Source organism: Rhea pennata, chromosome 23 (assembly GCF_028389875.1).
Source record: "Rhea pennata isolate bPtePen1 chromosome 23, bPtePen1.pri, whole genome shotgun sequence".
Taxonomy (NCBI): domain Eukaryota; kingdom Metazoa; phylum Chordata; class Aves; order Rheiformes; family Rheidae; genus Rhea; species Rhea pennata.
In genome coordinates this window covers 5,608,995-5,628,716 of record NC_084685.1, presented here as the reverse complement: position 1 = coordinate 5,628,716, position 19,722 = coordinate 5,608,995, and the positions used below count along the sequence as shown (strand labels likewise).

The following is a 19,722-nucleotide window of genomic DNA, read 5'->3' as shown; positions in this document are numbered from 1 at the left end:
TCCCCTGCTCATGCGCAGAGCGAGACCGTCGCGCGTGCGCATTGGCCGCGGTCGCCCCCACCCCCCCGTTTTCTGGCGCACGCGCAGAAGGGTCTGTGTGCACCGCCTGCCTGGCCCTAGCGGGCATGCGCGCAGCCGTCCTCCCCCGGGACGCGTCAGCTGAGGGCCGCGCCTGCGCAGTGCGCGTGCTGGCGGCCGCGGTGCTGCGCGGTGCGCCGCGTTACCTGGCGGCCGTTGGGGGTCCCGCGCGCGCCGCCGAGCCGCGGTCGTTCCGCCGCGCTGAGGTAAGCGGCGGCCGCGGGGAGCCGCTGCGCGGGGAGCGCGCTCGCCGGGCGCGACAGGCCGCTCGTCCGGTGCCTTCTCCGCCTCGCTCTGCGCCCGCAGTATCGCCGCGTGTCGCCGGCCTCAGGCGCGAGGGTCCCGTCGCGGCCTGGCCGCCGCTCCCGCGGCCGCTGACCCCCAGGCGCGGCCCTCCGCCGCCTTAGTGTGGTCGAGGGGCGCCGGGGGCAGGAAGCGCCGGCAGCGCCCAGGCGTTCGGGGAACGCGTATCGTACAGTGGAGGTTCAACACCAACCGCTGATGTGTGATAAAATTCCTCTGTGAAATAAAAGCTCTTTTCTTTTCTAGTTCTTCGGCGATCTGAAAGATGTCCGGCTTTCTTGAGAGCTTGAGATGCTCGGAGTGTGTTGACTGGGGTGAAAAACGGAACACGATCGCTTCAATTGCTGCAGGAGTGCTAGTGTGTACAGACGCTTTCATACCAAATTGAGGCCTTTTAGCATGGAATTAACACTGCCAATGAACTGAAAGGCGTTTGGAAGCGAAAGGAAGAAGGGAGATATGTTGTCAGCGTGTATAGCAGCAGAGTTAGAGCCTAGACCGATGTGTTTGCATCCGAGTAATGCTTTTCTGAACGAGGCTAGCTCTTGAAAAGAGCAGTCTTAGAAAGCTATTCTATAATGTTTTCTTTAGAAACATTTTAAAGACAAGCTATTAGCTTTCTCAGCTTTTACTGATATAATGTGTAATAACACTCAGGAGGTAACTCGCTGGCTTTGCATTTAACAATGTTCCTAATTAAGTTGATAGCAAAACTGGTTGTTGAATCTGGACTGGACTATAACAATGGTTTTATATATTAATGTTATTTTTGGTAGGGTACTTTTGTACTGCTAGAAAGAGTTATATCTGTATTTTAAGCTCTTGTGGTTTTTTTAATAGTTTTTTACAGGTTGGTGGATAATCATTGATGCAGCTGTAAAATACCCTGCAGTAGAAGAATTCAACCATTCGTACCATGCTTGTGGGGTTATAGCCACTATTGCATTCCTAATGTAAGTGTAATTTCTTGATCAGAATTGCTCACTCCTAGAACTTAATTTGTGCAATTAATAAAAGAACATATAGACTTTAAATTGAGAGGTAACTAAGAATCAAAAATAAAGTTAGCACGTAAACATCTCTAGTATCTGTCATGTTTGTTTATATTTATAGCAAAGAACTGTTTAAAAATGTTAAGGTTGTGTTGTGCAGATCAATGTTTTATTAGTCTGTATTTGGAGAAATGCCTTTTTCAAGTTTTAGCTTGTTCCCCTTTTTAAAAAAACTACAAACAAACTTTGTGAGAAATAAAGCACCACCCATTTTATATGGGTTTCTGAGAAGTTTTTCTTATTGCTTATAGACATTTACTTGCTTCATCTGTGTTACCCAGTTTCATCCTGTTTTGCTCATACAGGATCAATGCAGTGTCTAATGGACAAGTTCGAGGTGACAGTTACAGTGAAGGCTGTCTAGGACAAACAGGTAAATTGATTTTTTTAAAATGTAAATTATAAAGCTTCTGAAACAAAAGCATGTTGAAAGTAACAAGTATGTGTACTCAGACACAAGCACAAAACATTCATACACAAAATCTCTTTAAGGTGCTCGGATTTGGCTATTCATTGGTTTTATGATGGCTTTTGGATCTCTGATTGCTTCTATGTGGATCCTTTTTGGAGGCTATGTTGTGAAAGGTAAGACGCAATATGGAATGTGACCTTAAACATTTTTGATAATTCGCTTTGAAGTATTTTAAATGTCTATTGAACTTTAGAACTTGTTTTTAGATTGTTTCTGGGAAGGTCCATTTTTAATATTTTGGTTCCCTGAGTGCCCCTATTCCATACCATGTAGTACTAGCAGGATTTTTTTTAATAACTTTATTTTTTGCTTTTACTGTTAATGTTCTTTCTATTTGTCAGTATTTATTGTATTTTGTCTCTTCACTTTTCAGTTCTTCTCTATTCTTTTTTTTTCAGTGTTAGTATCTAGAGAGGTTTTTTTAAGGGACCATTTTTATTCCTTGAGAAGGTTATTGTTAACTCTGTTTTCTGTGGCAAAGGGCTTTTAATCAGCCGTATTAAGAACACAACTCTGGGCCAAATGGGAAACTGTACTGATATAATCAAGCTATTAAACTGCTAAAGTTATATGGAAATAATTCCATGGGTAAACACTTAATACTAGAATAAAAATGACTGATTTAATGTATATTCATTCTTTTCAGCTTCAACATTACTCAGTTCACAGGAGATTTTCAATGAAATCTAGGTGCATTACTTGCACAGTTGTGCTACTAAAGTGCACTGCTATTTTATGTATTATCATTATATAGAAATACATACATGTATATATACACATACATTTATACACACATATGTGCCCTATATGGGATGTGCACTCTCTCATGATAATTCCACTCTCTGTGGTCACTGTATTTGAAATGTACGTTTCATGTTAGAGAGCAGGAAAGGCTTCCACTTGTGAAATAGCTGCTACATCCACTTTAGAGTTTGCATCCCTCTCCTGCCAAGCAGTTAGCTTGCAAAAGGAATTCAGTTAACTTTCCGTTGTAGAGGGTAAGCCTTATGCTTAGTCTTCTGTTTCACACCAGTTGGGGCCATGGATCAAAGGGGGTCATTTTGTTAGAGAATGAAAGCAATATTCCAGACACAGAATGTTAGCAAGAGAGAACAATCCAGATTAGGCAGATCTGTTGTGTAGCAGCAACAATACTAAAAGTTCGTTGGTTTAGGTGCAGAAGCTTGCTCATTTAACAAATACTGGATTTTAAAATATATTTTTTTAATAATTTTTTTTCAAATGTATTTTCCCAGCATTTTCCCTCATTATAGCTTTCAGTTATTTTTAGTTTGCAACAATTTGTAATTGTCACTTCACCTCTGTATCTATTGGAGGGATCGATTACAATGTATGATTTCCTATCAATTTCTTTCTGCACAATTGCTTAACAACACCTAAAATTCTTTCCAAGCGTACTTCTTAAGCAAAAATTGTATCTTTGCTAACATAATACAATTTAATGTTTCTGAAATGTCAGAGACAAGATAGTCTTGAAGAGAAAAAGGACTTCTGAAAAATTGATGGAGATCTTTGTTTTGTCTTATTAGAAAAAGCAGTAGTATACCCAGGAATAGCTGTGTTTTTCCAGAATGCATTCATCTTTTTTGGGTAAGCCTATTTTCCCTTCTTCATTTCTTATGTAAGTTTATTTTTAAAATTGAAACTAGCTATAATTAATCACCCTATTTTGTATCTAGATACGTGTGGACAGACTGCTGGTAAAGCTGGTAGTGGTCTGGGACCAGTCTACCCAGGTCACAAGACCAAGATGCAAATTTACTAATACTGCAGTTTACTCCTTGAGATCATGTACTTAAAACATTAGGCATTTAATCTGCTCCCTTACATACTTATGTCTCTTTGTTCTGTTTTAAACAGAGGACTGGTCTTCAAATTTGGTCGCACGGAAGATCTGTGGCAATGAACAGACCCATGGAAGTGCATTGGCCGTGTCATTTTTTTTAACTGCACACTCCCAAAATTTTGTAAAAACCGTTTTGTAAACAGTAACCTTTAATTGTGTCTAAAGATAAAAAAAGGAAAATTTAAATCACAGCACTAAAAATGCCAGTTCTGTTCTGTTCAAAATACTTTTTTTACTCTTCTATCTTGATTTAAATGTTGCAATGTTTTTGACAAATGTCAAATTGATACAAGTAACAATGGAAGTCACTTTTATGATAATGAAGTTTCCTACAAGTAAATAGTATAGTGGAGAAAGGATGTATTTAACCAGCTGTTTCTATGATGTTATTTACAATTTGAAACTGTTACTAAAAATGCTTTAAAACAACTTTTTAACATATATTTATTAAATATTTCCTATATCTGGACACTAAACACTTCTTCAATTTCAAAATTTACTTGTGTGCGGCTTTTCTTGCATAACATAGAATTAGACTGCTTTTGGTTTTTTCCCTCCCAATATTTTCTTTGGCCTATGATGATATTGCAGAAATCTCTGGAGAGTAAGAACTTTCTGTTGCTGTAGATGACACTGCAGAGGCACAAATACGAACTATGTACCTGCTCTAGGTGTAAGTAGCCCCTTCACATTTGTTGTAAACTCTAATTTAACCACTGTAAAAGAAGGGAACAGTACTCTTCAGATGATAATTAGAGATGTGACAGTCACTGTCAGGGAAAATTTAGATTCTGTAGCTCTTCTTGTATCTCACAGTTCAAGTGAACGTGCTGTCTGCCTCGTTCTATACATACATTTGGGCTGGTTGCTCAATGAAAGTGCTAATGAAAGATGTGATAGAATAGAGGAAAGAGAGAGAATAAAATACTGTTCCATAAAAGCACTACTGCTAGAAATCATCAGAAGCATTTGTGTTATAGAAGTTGTAACTTTGGTTACATTTGGTTCATTTGGTTACTGGAAAGCAAGAAATTGAAGTACAGAAGTTGAACCCAGATTAGAATATTACAAAGTTAGTAGTTTGTTAACTGAGAGATAATGCAAATGTATAGATGTACGTACAGAGTGAACGTCACTATTCTCTGTTGATGAAATTGCAGATCGCTAGCTATTTTGTGACCTAGAACTACGGCATCTCCTCTGCAAGAAACTTTTCATTACAGTTAATGGAAGTATGAGAAGGGTTGCAAGCAGTGATTTACTTCTCTTAATCCCTAATGAATGAACTGAAGTCAGTCTGCATTACTGTAGTGAGCATCAAAGTATTTATCCTTTATCTTCAATATTATATGTTTCTCGTAACTTTATTTTTAAACAAATGTGCTAAATAAATAAAAACAATCAAATCTTGACTTTTTTATTACGTAAGCACTTTGACAACATTTTTCCGTGTCAGCTATTTTCAGAAGAAGAAACAATGAGAACCACGATCCTCCAGGGAGTTTCATTTAAAAACGGGTTCAGTTGCACAGAATCCTCTGCAAGAGCAGGCCCTTAATTAACGCACCGAAGACCCATGCGTGTCCCAGTCTGAGTTCTCTACAAGCAGATATCTGCTGTTTCATTTACATCAAAGGCAAGACCTTTAATGCCATCTAAGTGGCAGTAAAAAAGATGCTTTTTCAGATACATTTTTTTCCAAGTTGACCATTGTTCCAGAATCAAAAAAGAAGCCTACATTCTGTTACCAATATTTTTTTATCTACTGTGTAGAAACTTTTTATGTTGTTCCTTAAAATGTTTAAAAAACAAAGCATTTCATTAAAATACTAAAAGATTTTTCAATCAAGCAGCACAACACACTTCTGAAATTGAGTCTTAATACTGTTTCTAAGGAATCAGTTACACAAAATTAGTCCCGATCCAGTTAAATCCGTCGTCATGTAACTAGCTCCATTCAAGTCAATAGGACTGCTATTGACTGCTCCCTCACTCTCTGCGGTCTGGAGAGATGACCGTCATCCATATGCCTACAGCAGGCCAGAGGCTTTTGGAAAGCTGATTGTGTCCCAGTGCAGCCTGCCACTGCTCAGTAAGAGACTGTTCTTACATTTGCTACTGAATCTCATGTACCAGTACTGCCACTGATTTCAGGGGCACCACCCAGATGCAGAACACTGTAACTTCTTGCTATTTGAGCTTTCAAACAGCTAGCGTTAGCCAAGCACTTCGAGATTTTCTTTAACAAGTTAGAAAACTCATGAGTTCAGTTAGGCAAGATGCAGCTGATCCAGCTCACTTGTCAAGTCCATGTTTAACACGGCCTTCAGTGGAATTAATTTAGCTTAAAACCAAGTAGTTTAATGTTTAGCTAGATCAGAACCAGTACGTATGCCTTGCAGAACTGTACTTTAAAATATGTATTTTTGCTTTTAAACTTGGCAGCTAAACATAGTTCTCTTCTTCAAAGTTCACAAGCATTTCGATTGCTAAGCCATCACAGAAGTGAATGCAGCCAGCTTTCTTGCACACATCCTACAAAATAAAATATTCAGGGCTGGACTGGACCATTGAAGCAGAAAAGTGGAATGCATTACAAGTTTGTATCTGTAAGTTTATGTTCAGTGTCTTTTAACAGTAACTAAAATAGTTGATTACTTTTTTTGTGCATCTATTGGGATGTCTTTTTTGAACTGGAGAACTGAAACATAAGGGCTTTTTCACCCACCCCATCATAATTATTCATTTTCTATAATGACAAATAGGAAAATTTTATCTTAGTCAAATGTGTAATTTGGGTTCCTCCATTCAAAATCCAACAGCCAAATGTGGAAACTGTGAAGACAAAAAGTAGTTTTTGTATCAGAACATTTTATGCATCAAATCCGTCTTATGAAAGAGACAGGCAATGGAGAACTTTAGCACCTTCTATTGCATTTGCTAGCTTCTAAAAATCCCTATTTTAGATACTCAAATCTCCTCAGGGATTGCATATGAAGCATGGAGACCAAAGCTGTCAATCCCAGAGGATGTCAGAGTACCTACAATTCGGTGTTACCACAGAACAAGATTATTTTGTATTTAGCTATGTGCCTAAGAACAGCTCTGACAATTCTAGCTGAAGTCTATATACACTCACGATATGCAAGTTCTGAACAGCTGATCTATTTCAGCTAGGACCTTCAAACCCTATTATGAAATGAAACTATCCTTTCTTTCTTTCTTTCTTTCTCTTTTTTTTTTATTCAAATACCTAGCGTTCTTCATCACAGTCAGTTAGCACTTCTTGCTTGGTGCCAATTATACTCCTACATAGTTAATTTTATGTTGAAACTTACCTCCCAGTAAAACTGGTCGTCACAGTACTTTGATACAGGGGTAGTCTTCAAGAATTTGAGATTTAAAATGGGACCTATTTGTGAAAATACATATATCCAATATAAATACCAATATGGAAGGGGAACACTGCAACTGGAGGTTTCTAAGCATTATAACAGAGATCAAAATACAAACTCAGAACTAAATGCTTCAGTATAGCCCATTGACTCAAGCTAACCTCAAGTACAGAAAAACTTGCCAGAACCAAGGCCTGGGTTCTTAAAAACTAATTCCTCTAGGTAAAATCCCATTAAACAGCCTGGTGCATTCTAAATATACACTAAAAATCATTAACATCTTGCATGAAAAATGCCTGGGTATTCAAAGAAAACAGACTTATATGTATTGTTAACTTGGGATTTCAGATGGAAATATCTAGCTTGTTAAATAAATAGCTCAGCCTTTCATGTTTGGTTATTTTAGCTGATTTCTTTTTTCTTTCTGAAAAGATACTGAGGTAGATACTTTAAAAACCTGCTTGATTAGCTCAGCCTCTTAATTATACTTGAGCTAGTGCAAAGGTTACAGATCAATTAAAACATGACATTTTATTTTAGAGTATATTTCACAGCAATTTTCATCTGCCATTTGTCCTTTATTAAAGCTAGAATTAATAGCTACAGAAAAACTGTAACCGCCTTAAAACAGACAAAATGTCACAAGGGATACATGAGCCCTGATGTTCTCCAACAACTAGTGACAAAAGGCCCAGCGCCTGACTGATGTAAGTGAACTACTGTTAGTTGGACTTTTCAGATTTAGACCAACTGGCCTAAGAAGTGGAAAATACTCTAGATAGCATTTTTCTGTCATTAAGACAATACCCAAATATAAAAACATTTTAATCCTCCTATGTCTCCTATCTGAAATCTGAAAGCTGCTGCTAAGCAACTGTTAAAAATAATCTTCACAAATGAAAGAATAGTGCTAATAGCTTGCTTATGTTGAATACACCTCTTCTTTGTAGCCCAGCATTGAATAGTTCTTGGCATTAATGTTTCCCAGTTTCTTTTACATAAACAAGCTATTTACTTTAGTGCCCTAATTATATTGGTCTCTTTTTGCAAAGGGTGCATGGTAACAGGTAAAATAAATAGGATGGCGTATCCCCTGCCCCAAAGAAAATGAAGACAATACTACTGAAACATGTTTTTCCATACTGACCTGTAATAAAACCTGACATCAAGGCCATACTGATGGTCAGGCAGAAGGTACCAATGTCAGTCAGGATCAAATGTCCATGGCTAAAAAGGAGACAGTTGCTGGATTTAGTATTAAGACTGTGAATGAGTCTGCCTCAAGTGGTGCATTTATATAGTGTTTTACATCAAAACCTCACATCAAAATTCCATTACTCTTGAATCTCTATACAGCTGAATTTAGAAGTTTTAAGGAATCTCACTGGAAGTCTAATACAGATTTCAAAGGATAAAATTTTCCCTTTAAAAACATCACTGTGGTATCAAAACTTCATTAGGTTTGTGCATTTCAACAAGAATATGACCTGAAGTGTAATGCCCAGATTGGCATTCTTGCCCCAACTCATAAAGCCTCATCTGGAGAGATGTTGAGTGCACAAAACTCCCTCAGAAGTTCAGCAGAGCCTCAGCCCTTTTCAGCTTTAGCTTTCAGTGAGGAGGAAGCACTTGTCAGATACACTGTTCAGAAATTAAAAATTTTGTCTCTATATTTCCCCCTGCCCCCACTATATTAATATACAAGGCCCCCCTACACGTCACAAAAGCCAAATGACTCTCTGAAAGGATGCACACCCCCAACCTTTCTGTCCTATGTCTGCTATATTTAATACCAAACAAAAAGGGAGAGAGAAAACAGCATCAAAAGCTAATATTAGAAGTTTGATTCAAAGTCTGCTCAACTCTGAAAGTGTTTTTACCGTTTTTTTTTTTGACTTCAGGGATGATCTTAGTTATCTGGTACAAATGGATCGATCTATAATGACTTTCAGGCTTTCTATATGTAGGCAGGATCTTTTGTATACATGAGAACTTCTCTCAGGGCACACTACATTCATTATTAGCTAAGTTTATTATTTAATAGCAAGAACTGATGTACCTTGGTAAATCTGTCCAGTTTTTTATTATAAAGAGAATGACATGGGCAAGAGCTCCAAACACAGCAGGCAAGCCAAAAGTGTAAAGAACTCCAGGGGCATCATAAATCTTGAGAATAGGATTAAAACATCTCTGCGAAGAGGAAAAAGTTCCATTAATGCATAAAAACACAGTTTTACTGATGATAACACATTGTCAATCTCAGAAAAAGAATTCTGGCCTCCCAACTTGTAATCCCACACTCCAGTCAAAAGACTTCAGGTTTCCTAGGTCTAATCTCTTCCAAAGAAAGGTTTTCTCTGAGGTATCCTACATTGGAGAAGCTTATATACAAAAAAAGGAACTACAAGTTTTGAACATTACCTGAAAACAGTGAGATCCTATTATGGTGATCACACTAGCAAGCAGACCCAAAATCATTGCAATCCAGGGATACTGAATATTGTGTGCTACATAGCCAATAGTAATCCCACCAGCTAGTGTTGCACTGCGGAAATGTGTCTGTAAAATAACACAACAAAAAGGTGTGAGAAGTCAGTCATTGCTCGTCTTATTGCAGCCCAACATCACAGATTGCTATTCCCATGCAAGTGAGATCTTCTTAGTGTGAATTTGGGCCTATGCATCCTGTGAATTACAATCTTTGAGTACATAACTTCTAAGTTACATCTTCAGTCTTCTGCTTGGGAGGCTTATAATTGTTGTCAGGCCAAAGACTTGGCTTTATTTTTACTTAATAGCTATCATACTTTCAGTGTATTTTGAAAGTAACAGAAAAACATAGTTGCTCCATGCAATGATTTTCTCTCATGTCTTACCATCCTGAGTTTTCCATCTTTCGTGGTCAGAACAGACAATGCGAAGGCAGTTACAGCACTTACTGCAAGTGCAAAATAGGTGTTGTAGATTATAGTATTCTTGTTCTTCTCAGCTAGTACAGAATTGAAGCTTGGCCAGAATAGCCATAGGAAGAGAGTGCCTTGGAGACAAAGACAAGCAATGATTATTTACACACTCTCAAACATAGTGAGTGCACCATAGGCTGTCTCTGGAAGGCTCCATCTCATATTCTCCATCCACTATAACCCCCACATTGTGAACAACAGATAACACTTCACAGTGCAGTCAGCCCTGAGAGCTGACTGCTATACTGAAACCTTCACAGAAACTTGGTATCATGCAATGTCTCACACACAGCTGTATTGGGATCTAGCTGGTCCTTCAGAGCTGAGAGCTTACAAGAAATGAAGGCTTTAAAGACAGGATGTGCTTAATGCTTTTCAAGATCATCTTTAACATCAGCTTTGTCATATCTATGTTCCCTTTAAGCATAGTTGGAAAAAATTTCACTATTCCCAACTTCCTAACAGTCAACATCCTGCCTGTTCTGTACAGGCATTTTGAAACAAGTTTTCAATAACACTGAACATCTACAACTAGAACGAAACCAGATGATTGTGCTTCATCAACTCAGCTGTACATAGCTTATATGTCTTGTTATCTGTAAAAGAGTTATAATCTCCAGAATAGCTACTCTCCAGTATAAGGGTCCGAAAGAGCAATTCACTTTCCTCCTGTCAAAACAGTGAATACCATCATGCTTCCATTAGCCACATAGGCTTCACTATCAGTAGGAATGAAACCAGGTTCTTCTGCTTCTATGAGCTGGGCCCTTATTATCAGCATTTAGGAGTCTCATCCTCTACAGACAAGTTAACTGCTTAACAGCGTACACTCTCCCGGCATGCGCATACGCACACGCATGTAGATCAAATTCCAGCCAGCAGAGGGAAGTAGGTGTCCTTGCACTAAGTCAGAGTTGGACAACACATTTCAGTCGATGCCTCTGTTCCCAGAGGCTATGGACTTTGAGTTCTATGTAGTCATAAGTGCATAGATAACAGTGCAGATAAGCTGCAATTTACTTTCCTTTGTCCAGTCATTACTGCAAAGGGGTTTTAGGCAATTTCTGTAGCTAATGTTCTATTTTCCATGCCACAGAGGTAGTAGTCCCTTGTGCATTTCATCTTACAGTAAAATTTTAAATGTTCTTGTTCAAGTCAATTAAGAAATGACACAGGCAATGTCACTATAAAGCACAATGGTTAAATTTAGCTTCTACCAATCCTGGCAGCTACTGCTTTTGGACAAGCTAATCTTGCCTCCTTGAATTCCCCAAATGTTTCTGTTGCTACCTTCAACCCCTTCAGTCTACCAAGGGGATGACAACCGTGCCTTTCAAAGAAGATTTTTGGGCCACTAACCTTGAAACTGACAGGATTCCCAGTAAAGTGATATTATCTAGCCAGATCATGTTCCTAGCTGGTGTTTTCCTGCAAGTGTAGTGCTATTTCTATGAAGGGTGTCCCTTGAGAAACTGGCTTCTCCACAAGTTCATTGCTTGTAATCAGTCCCCACAGTCTGGACACATTTATTCTGTTTTCTTTAGCAGTACCCTCAATTTGTAGGTAATTCCATATCCTTAATCTTGGCCGTACAACTTCCCTACTGCAAGCAGGAAAACAGATGTGGATGCAGCCTATTTACAGTCAGTATTTTGAATTCATCCTTAAAAGACATTTTGGAGGCTCACTAAAGCAACTAATATGCTAAGTAAAAAGCATCTGTAATTTTATCTCAAGCTCAAATGCAACAGTCTCAGAGAGTCAACAGTGTTACAGTGCTCTTGGAATTTACTGTAGCTTTATGTGCATAGAAAGTAGAAAGGTTAAAATCAAAGGAAAGTTAATATCCCTGTCTTCATGTCCATCTGGAAGAGGAAAACACAAGTGTCTTGCTCTCTGTTGCTTTTAGACTTTCTAGATTCTAAAAATACTCATATTCCCATCTTTGAATCACTGATTCTTTCGCTCTTTATCTGTTCTCTCTCCTTCCACTCACACTCTCCCCCTTACCTGTGTTTCTCTCTTCCTGCCTACAGAAGATGACCATTAGTAGAACTTTACAAAGTATCCTGTGTACCCCATGGCCCACTGACTTACGTGTGCTTGAGATGGGTCTGTCACAACCAAGACATGGGACTAAACTTCCATTTTGACAATTCAAAACCTATGGTAGTATTGATGGCTAGTAGAACGATCTACACTAAGACTCTTCTATTCCCATTGATTATGTAATTAGTCAAAAAAAAAAAAAAAAGTCCACTAATCTCACTGAAACATTCTTACAAATAACTGCTCAGTTATGGAAATTAAAGATTCACATTATGTGCCCAAATTTTCAGGGTGAAAGCCTTTTTATTACTCAGCCCTCAGAGGCAGGATGTAAAAAAGGAACTATCATGGATTTGCCTACTCAGTCATTTCTTTCTGCCTGTGTTACCTCAGGAATTATTTATGACATAGCGATGTAAGTACTTCAGATAGCAAGTACTTGGATATAGCAAGCTGCACTAGAACTATAATGAACGCTTAACAGTGCCTTGATGAGTTAGATTAAAATACTGAACTCCTGGAATTCTCCAGCAGATTGAGAACTCTGGGGGCTCACATGAACAGTATTTACATTTATCTTTTCTTCAACTAGGTGAAGACTGACTAGGAATTACATCATATGGGCCTTCACAGAAAGTTCTTAGTGCAGCTCATGGCAGTTTTAGTTCAATTGGTGGCAGTTTTGTAACAGAAGTCATAATAAAGAGGAAATCACATTGCTTCTTTAAGAAAAAAATGAAACTTCTATGCATTCAGCCTCTCATCACTTAGATCCTTTCTGTGTGCCTGTCTGTATAGTATTCCCCACCCTTCACTAGGCTTTTATCTTTCTGTTTACTTTACTTAGGCAGGGGCTGTCTTTTTATATCTCTGTACACCACCTTGCAAAGCTGAGCCTTAGGCCCAGTTGGAAACTCTATGCACTACCGAAATACAAGTAATAACATCAACTTCAGTACACTGTTCCCCTATCAATATGTGTATACAAGCCCAAACTGTACAACTTACCTATAACTAGGAACAATAAACCTACCATAACCTCTCTGCTGAGACTGAAAAAAAGGAAACCAAACAATGGCCTTTGTAGAAGGGGTTTATGTACCTGATAGGAAACATGCTGAGACTCACCAACTCATTGTTAGAAACCACCAACCACATCAACAGCAGCAGTTTTTCTGTGCTTGGCTGCATTGAGATGTGCACTTCATATGTAAAAGAGGTTAACACCCAAAAGCACTCCTTGTGCTCTCACTGCAATCTCTCCTTACAAACAAGATGTTAAAGTGAATACCTTACCCAGCATTGACATTAAATCTGACTTTGGGGTACTCCTATTCTTCTCAGGTGAGGGCTCAGAGAAGAAGAAGGAGACTGCTAGACCAAAGTAGGCTCCGAACAGGTGAACATGCATCATGCTGACACTGTCTTCAATCTGTATCAATAGAATAATCAAATTCGTGGCTAATTTCATGCCATAGGAACTCTTTGATGAAAGTCCTGGCATAGCTGTAATCTCCCTATTTGTTTTCACAGTCACTTAGTTTAAGTATGAATCATTAAGACAACACTCATTTACCTAGACTCAACGCAGTTCATAAAAACACAATTCATGTCAAAAGGGGTTTGGGGTATTTCTACACTGTAAATTAACTGCAGGTCTGACTATGCTGTCCAGACTGGGCTCATATACAATTTGCACAGGAAATTTTCTAGACTGAACTAACAGGAAAGAATAAAGTTTAAAGCCAGTTAGCATCCCAGCATAGGTCAAGACTTTAATTAGTGTTGAGGACGGTCAAGGCAGGGGGAAGGCCATATGCACTACAACCTAATCCATCAGCTCATCCTTTAAGTCTAAGAAACAGCCAATTATGTAGCTGTACAGTTTGCAGGTTTGGGAGTTTACAGTGTTTAAGTGTGCTCCCAAAGTCAGACTTCATCTCCCACTGAAAACATAGCTACAGTCTAACCTGAATCAGATAAAATACACAGGTGTGTTCCTGTTAGCATAGCATCAATATCAAGCTATCAAAAGTCAGCATTTACAAAGTTCCAGTGAAACCTTCCCTCACATGCCTAGAAATGACAATACTGTACCTCCAGGTACATCTTGTTGATCCATCTGCTCAAAAAGAAAGCCACTATCTCCACAACTGTCATCACAATCAGCTGGATAGGATTAGCCTTCCCGAGAACAGCTGCAGAGGAGATGACCACAGCAGTCATACTCATAGTAGCTTTTGTTATGCTGTAATAAAAGAAAGAAGAAAAAAATATTTCAGAGCAGGTCTGCATCATGAGAATGGTCACAAGAAGGACAGACTGCAAAATGTACTTAAAACTCCAAGGCCCTCCATAAAGTCTGCGAAAATGAATGTACTAATTTGCAAATAGATCATTATCAGAAGGCACTATCCTTGACAAAGAACAGTCAGCAGCTCTAGATTATTCCTCTTTCTAAATGGACTGTTTACCTTTTCAGATCATCTTCCTTTGTTGTTTGGAACAAGGAAACTAATAAACCTTCCATCAGCACAGACCATTGGACACCAAGTGCAATGATTAGGAGATTGAATCCAGTGCTGCTAAACCCGTATCTTTTCAGAAACGCCATGAAAAAGCCGAGTCCAAAAATCACCATACGGCTGACATCCTGAAAGGCTGTATGGCAGAGAAGAACAGGAGAGCAGTGAAGTTATCAAAGCAAACTGAATTTCTGGTACATGAAACAACCACAATTAACTAAGAAGCCTTTAGATCAAAATCTGAGTGCCCTCACAGGGTTAAGGTCAGAGTTTGAACCCCAAAGTTGCCAAATCTGCATGCAGCAGATACCAGCATGCAACATAATATTCCATTATGCAGAATTACTTCCAACTGCAGCTCTTTTTGCTAAGAAACATTTCCTTGGACATCATTTAAGTCGCCATACCAAAAATGGACGATGCCTACGCTCCACTTTGATTTTGAACCCCATCTGTCTCTCTCTCTCACATACACACACACACAAGTGCACTCAGAGCATGTCTAGCCAGAGGCAGTCTGGTTTATGTGAAACAAACTAAAAGTTATTGCTAAAAGCAAATTACATGTTGGGTTTTACAGTCTATAATGTACCAATGGAAGATCTTAGCAAAAACATCTGAAGACTCTCGAAAAAACTATCTTTCTGTGTCATCCCCTTGAAGATTATTCCCAGATCCAGTACACGTAGATGATTGCCTTATCAGGGTTATAAATAGCTCCTCTGGTACCATTATTGTTTAGCATGTTTAAAGCATCCCAAAGCTTTGTTTCTGATCCATAAGTAATCAGAAAGACAATACCTTTGCCCTGAATTTAATTTTATAAATCTACTTCAGAAGGGATGACATAGGAGTGGAGATTGGGGAGGCAGAAGGGGAGTTGAGATGTCAAATAGGAGAAGGAAAGAAACGAAGAATGAGGTTATAGCAAGGAAATTAGGACATACGTTTCTCCTGAGAAATAAATTTAAAGAGTTTAAGATGGACTTTTCAGGAAGAGTTATTGAGAGTTACTGCAGATTCATTTCTTGCATGCATTAGGGAAGAAATAAGTTACAAGGAGACACTTGTATGATGTCCTCACTGAGGTAGAAGAAAAAGGGCAGAGATACCAGCATAAGAAGTTCAGTATGGAAACCAGCACCACTGCATAAAGGGATGAGGTTGTCCAAGCTATAAACTCTTGGATCCTGGAAAAGCCTCCTGGGACAAGCTAATAGTCATATGGCTGTGCAGGCCTCTACACTTAACAAAATATTAAAATAGATCTAATTTCCCCCAGCTCTAAAATGGAAAGGATAACACAAAAATGTCATGAGGATTAATCCAGCTCATATTTTCACAGCACTGTAAATATGCTACTACTGTGGCTGTAGCATAGTCGGCTTGACCAGTACATAAAATATTTAAATCCTGGCTGTATTTAAACCCTTAATTCCAATGCATTAACTTCATTTATTTGCTTTAAGAATCCAAATGGAAAATACTGCTGTCCAGAATTCTTATTCTGTAGCACATCAGCACCTTTACGTGCCAAGACCTCACAGGGTTAGGCACTTAACAGAGACAGTTCCTGCCCTCCAAAGTTTACAATGTTCATACCACTCAAGACACAACAAACAGGCAAGAGAAAACAGATCAGCAACACAACTTAGTATCACACATATCCATGTTCACTGTGCTTGCCTTGATATTAATAACTATACACAATAAATGGCAAGGTAGGGTACTTAAAGGATAGTAACAAATACACAAGACAAAACACATCTCTACTGCGCTGCAAAATAAAAACAAATACTAAGCCCTTTCTTTCCCAGTAAGGCTAGCAATCTTACCTGGGTAGATGTCTGATCTGGGTATACCATCACTTGAGAACAAAAAGTAAAAGAGGATGATAAAAACAACTTCCAAAAGAAAGATTAGCCAAGGCACACTGTTTCGGAAACTGTAGTAATTAGAAGACATTGTGCACTAGACAGTACATTAAGCACAAGTGTATTAATATTTTTCTTCTATAAGAATGTTCCAGTAACCTCAAACCAATGCAAATGGGGGAAGGGGAATAAAAACTCAGGCAGATAAAAAGCCCCAAAGACGTCAGCAAGGAATAGCTCCTTATCTGTGGCAGGTCAGGAGCTCAGGCTTAGCCCAACTGACATGGACTGAAGTCAAAAGTACTCCCAAACACAGACATATCGAAACGTCAATACTCTAATGCTCCAGCACACTACCCATACAGTACACAAGACGCTGGCAAGCCTTACAGGTAACTTACTTGCATGAAGAATGTGAACTCGTAACAGCTGGATGATGAACTCCACAGAAAATTATTACTAATTGATATTACTAGTATCCATCCTCGCTCTGAGCCCCTTCCCACAAAGGTCAAGGAAGGTCCAGTTGAAATTTTTAATGCACTTCATGGGCTGGCAAGGCTAGCTGCTCACCCATCTCCCAATACAAACCTGCTCATACACAACGGATCCCACAATGGATGCCCAGAGAAGCTCTTGGCATGTAGAGATAAAGCAATATCCCTTTGCTACTTGAAAAGTAGGTCTATCGCTCAATGGGATGGCCATGGAAACAGCTACTGTGAACACTGGAAGACCTTGGCAATCCCCAAGCCTGGCAGTAGCGAACAGACAGCAACCATTTAAGAGCAGTGTGTTTCTGTGATAGCCTGAGTGAGCTGCCAACCCTCAAATCAAGGGAGTGAATGGATTGTTCTACCTCCTTCTCCTACAGCTGTAGCCTGAGGGCTTGGGTGCAACCAAGCTGCAGGCTTTGAACTGAGAACCAAACCAGATCCACATATTCTTGATTCTTGCTTTAATTCAGACTTAACTCGCATTCAGAAACTCACTGACCTCTATTACCATGTTGTGACTACAAGGTACTTACTGCCTTATGGTCTCTGATCCTTCTGGTAGGCACATAGCTAACATACTATGGATTTCTTTACTTTTTGAAAAAACAATAGTCATATGAGGAGGACAGTGTGGTGGAAGCTAATTATGTACAGTATGTCTCTGTGCATGTGCACTGTCATTTGTCGGATAAGATTATTTCACTATTTAGGATGGAATGAATCCCTAATTTGAAAATTACAATCTTACTATTCATTGTACTTTTAGTAAACTGAATCTTTCTCTGTTCAGATAGTTTGAGAACAGAATACTATAAGCATGCCTCAGTCTTTCTATGAGGCCAACTCAATTTGAGTGCTTACATGCTGGGGTTTGAGATAATGACAGTGCAAACAAATGAATAGAAAGCCACCTACTGGTGAAAGAAATATTTATCAGACAAAAATATAAGCATAAAACTTCCAATTCACTCCTATTTAATAACTAATCTAAACTAATAAAGTCCCCAAAAACTCACACATTCTTCAAAGATAACCACATTTACAGTGTTAGGAAAATCCAGATATACTGCAGCCCCATGAAAGCAATGTGGAAGCACGAAGGGGTGAAGAAAGGGTAAAGAATTTGCAACTGGAAATGGAGAAGAGATAAAGGAAAGTCCTCCAAGTATAAACACACAGAAAGGGCTAATTCAAGAAAGAACAACATGTCTACAAGCAAAACTGAAGCACAGGAGGAGAAAAAAAGAAGGAATGTGGAGTGTGTCATATAGTACTGAAAACTTGCACTAAACAACCATCTGAAGGTATTGTTTAAACTGACAGTTTCCTGAAACTTCTCCCAGCTCAGAGCTGGAAGCAGTGACTTGACTCCTGCAAACACAGGCTACATGGCACAATGTCATCTGTGAAAGCTTTATATTTATGGTGATACTTTGCACTTCCCTCACATCCAGTATCAGATTACTAGCTTTTACTTAGGCCTAATAAAACCCACATTTTAAGGGGAAAAAAAAATCCTTACTCCTCTTTCAGAAAGTGAAAAACATTCAAGGCACTTTCCTGAATATACAGAGTGCTGCCTTAACTCTAGAAAAAGCCCAGGGCAGAAAGACCTACATTGAACTTCTTTCTACTGGAATTCAGTGGTCATGCAGGTAATTCAGACAGAATCAAAATGTCAGGTGAACTTCTTCTATACAAGAAAAAGGTAAGAGCTGAAACAGCAATTCAGAAATTGATTTAGCTAACCGATGCGGTGTGCCTGTGTGGTTCAAGGGTGCAGTTTACCTAATTAGCCTTCATCCGTTTCCAGCATGACAAACCCTCAAGACTCCTATCCAGGTGCAGAATTGACCCAAACTCCTTCCATCATTCTGCCCCAATCAAATGAATACAACTAGTGCTTCTGACACTTGTTACCAAATCCCTTGTCAGCCTAACAGCCAAAGGGAAAATACAGCAGCTGCTCCAGAGGCTACGAATTCACCCACGTTTCTCCCTCAGGACCCAAAACCCGCCCAGCCGAGGGCTCGCGCGGCCCCGCGCACCCCTCTTGGGCCTCGTTTCACACCCTATCGGGCCGCGACGCCTTCTCGCACCTCAGCACCGCCAGAGCCTCGGAGGAACCACGAGGCCCGTCCCGCCCCACCGGGCCTCGCCGCAGCTCCGGACGAGGCAGGAGAGGGCGCGGGCGCCGCCGCCCTGCCGCCAGCCGCCAACGGCCGCTCCCCTCAGCTCCGCGGGCTGCCATTGGGTTCCTCAGGGCTCCCCAAGCCGCCAGAGGCCATGGGGCGACCGGCCTGGGGTGTGTGTGTGGGGTGCGCGTGTGTGACCAGCACCGAGGGGCACCGAGGGGCCCCGGGGCGGGACCCCGCGACGGTGACGGGCCGGGGGGGAAGGAGTGAGGGGGCCGTGACTAGGCAGCCCCGGGCGGCGGTGGCCGCCCCGCCCCGCTCGCTGCCCATTGGCTGAGCAGCGGCCTCCTCCCAACGGGCCTGCCTTAGGGACTAGCCTCCCATTGGCCGAGACTCTGTCCCTCCCGCGGCTTCTGATTGGCTCATCGCCAGCCGCCCTCCGCCTTCGGGCCGATCGACGAAAGAGGGGCTCATTCGCCCCGCCCCTTCTGCTTTCTGCACCGGGATTGGAC

The 19,722-nt window shown here is 40.1% G+C and overlaps 2 protein-coding genes across 4 annotated transcripts; one reads left to right on the top strand and one right to left on the bottom strand.

Annotated features, from left to right (window-relative positions):
* The first annotated feature begins 169 nt into the window (after positions 1-169).
* On the top strand, positions 170-5,184 carry TMEM50A (transmembrane protein 50A). The gene is made up of 7 exons (XM_062593953.1): positions 170-284; positions 628-739; positions 1,222-1,334; positions 1,739-1,806; positions 1,926-2,018; positions 3,456-3,516; positions 3,787-5,184. Exons 2-7 carry the CDS (start codon positions 647-649, stop codon positions 3,830-3,832), a joined length of 474 nt encoding a protein of 157 aa, XP_062449937.1. The 5' UTR covers positions 170-284; positions 628-646; the 3' UTR covers positions 3,833-5,184.
* Positions 5,176-19,486, bottom strand: LOC134150225 (RH-like protein). Of its 3 annotated transcripts, XM_062593950.1 has the most exons (11): positions 19,175-19,486; positions 16,540-16,571; positions 14,654-14,840; positions 14,277-14,427; positions 13,476-13,611; positions 10,044-10,204; positions 9,589-9,726; positions 9,227-9,357; positions 8,315-8,394; positions 7,111-7,184; positions 5,176-6,607 (listed from the first exon to the last, which is right to left on the bottom strand). In XM_062593950.1, the coding sequence occupies exons 1-11, from the start codon at positions 19,324-19,326 to the stop codon at positions 6,581-6,583; spliced, it is 1,269 nt and encodes a 422-aa protein (XP_062449934.1). In that variant the 5' UTR covers positions 19,327-19,486; the 3' UTR covers positions 5,176-6,580. The 3 variants fall into 3 exon arrangements, with proteins under 3 accessions (XP_062449934.1, XP_062449936.1, XP_062449935.1); XM_062593952.1 differs by lacking the exon at positions 16,540-16,571 and having other exon boundaries at positions 19,175-19,263; XM_062593951.1 differs by lacking the exon at positions 19,175-19,486 and having other exon boundaries at positions 16,540-16,738.
* Positions 19,487-19,722: the final 236 nt, after the last annotated feature.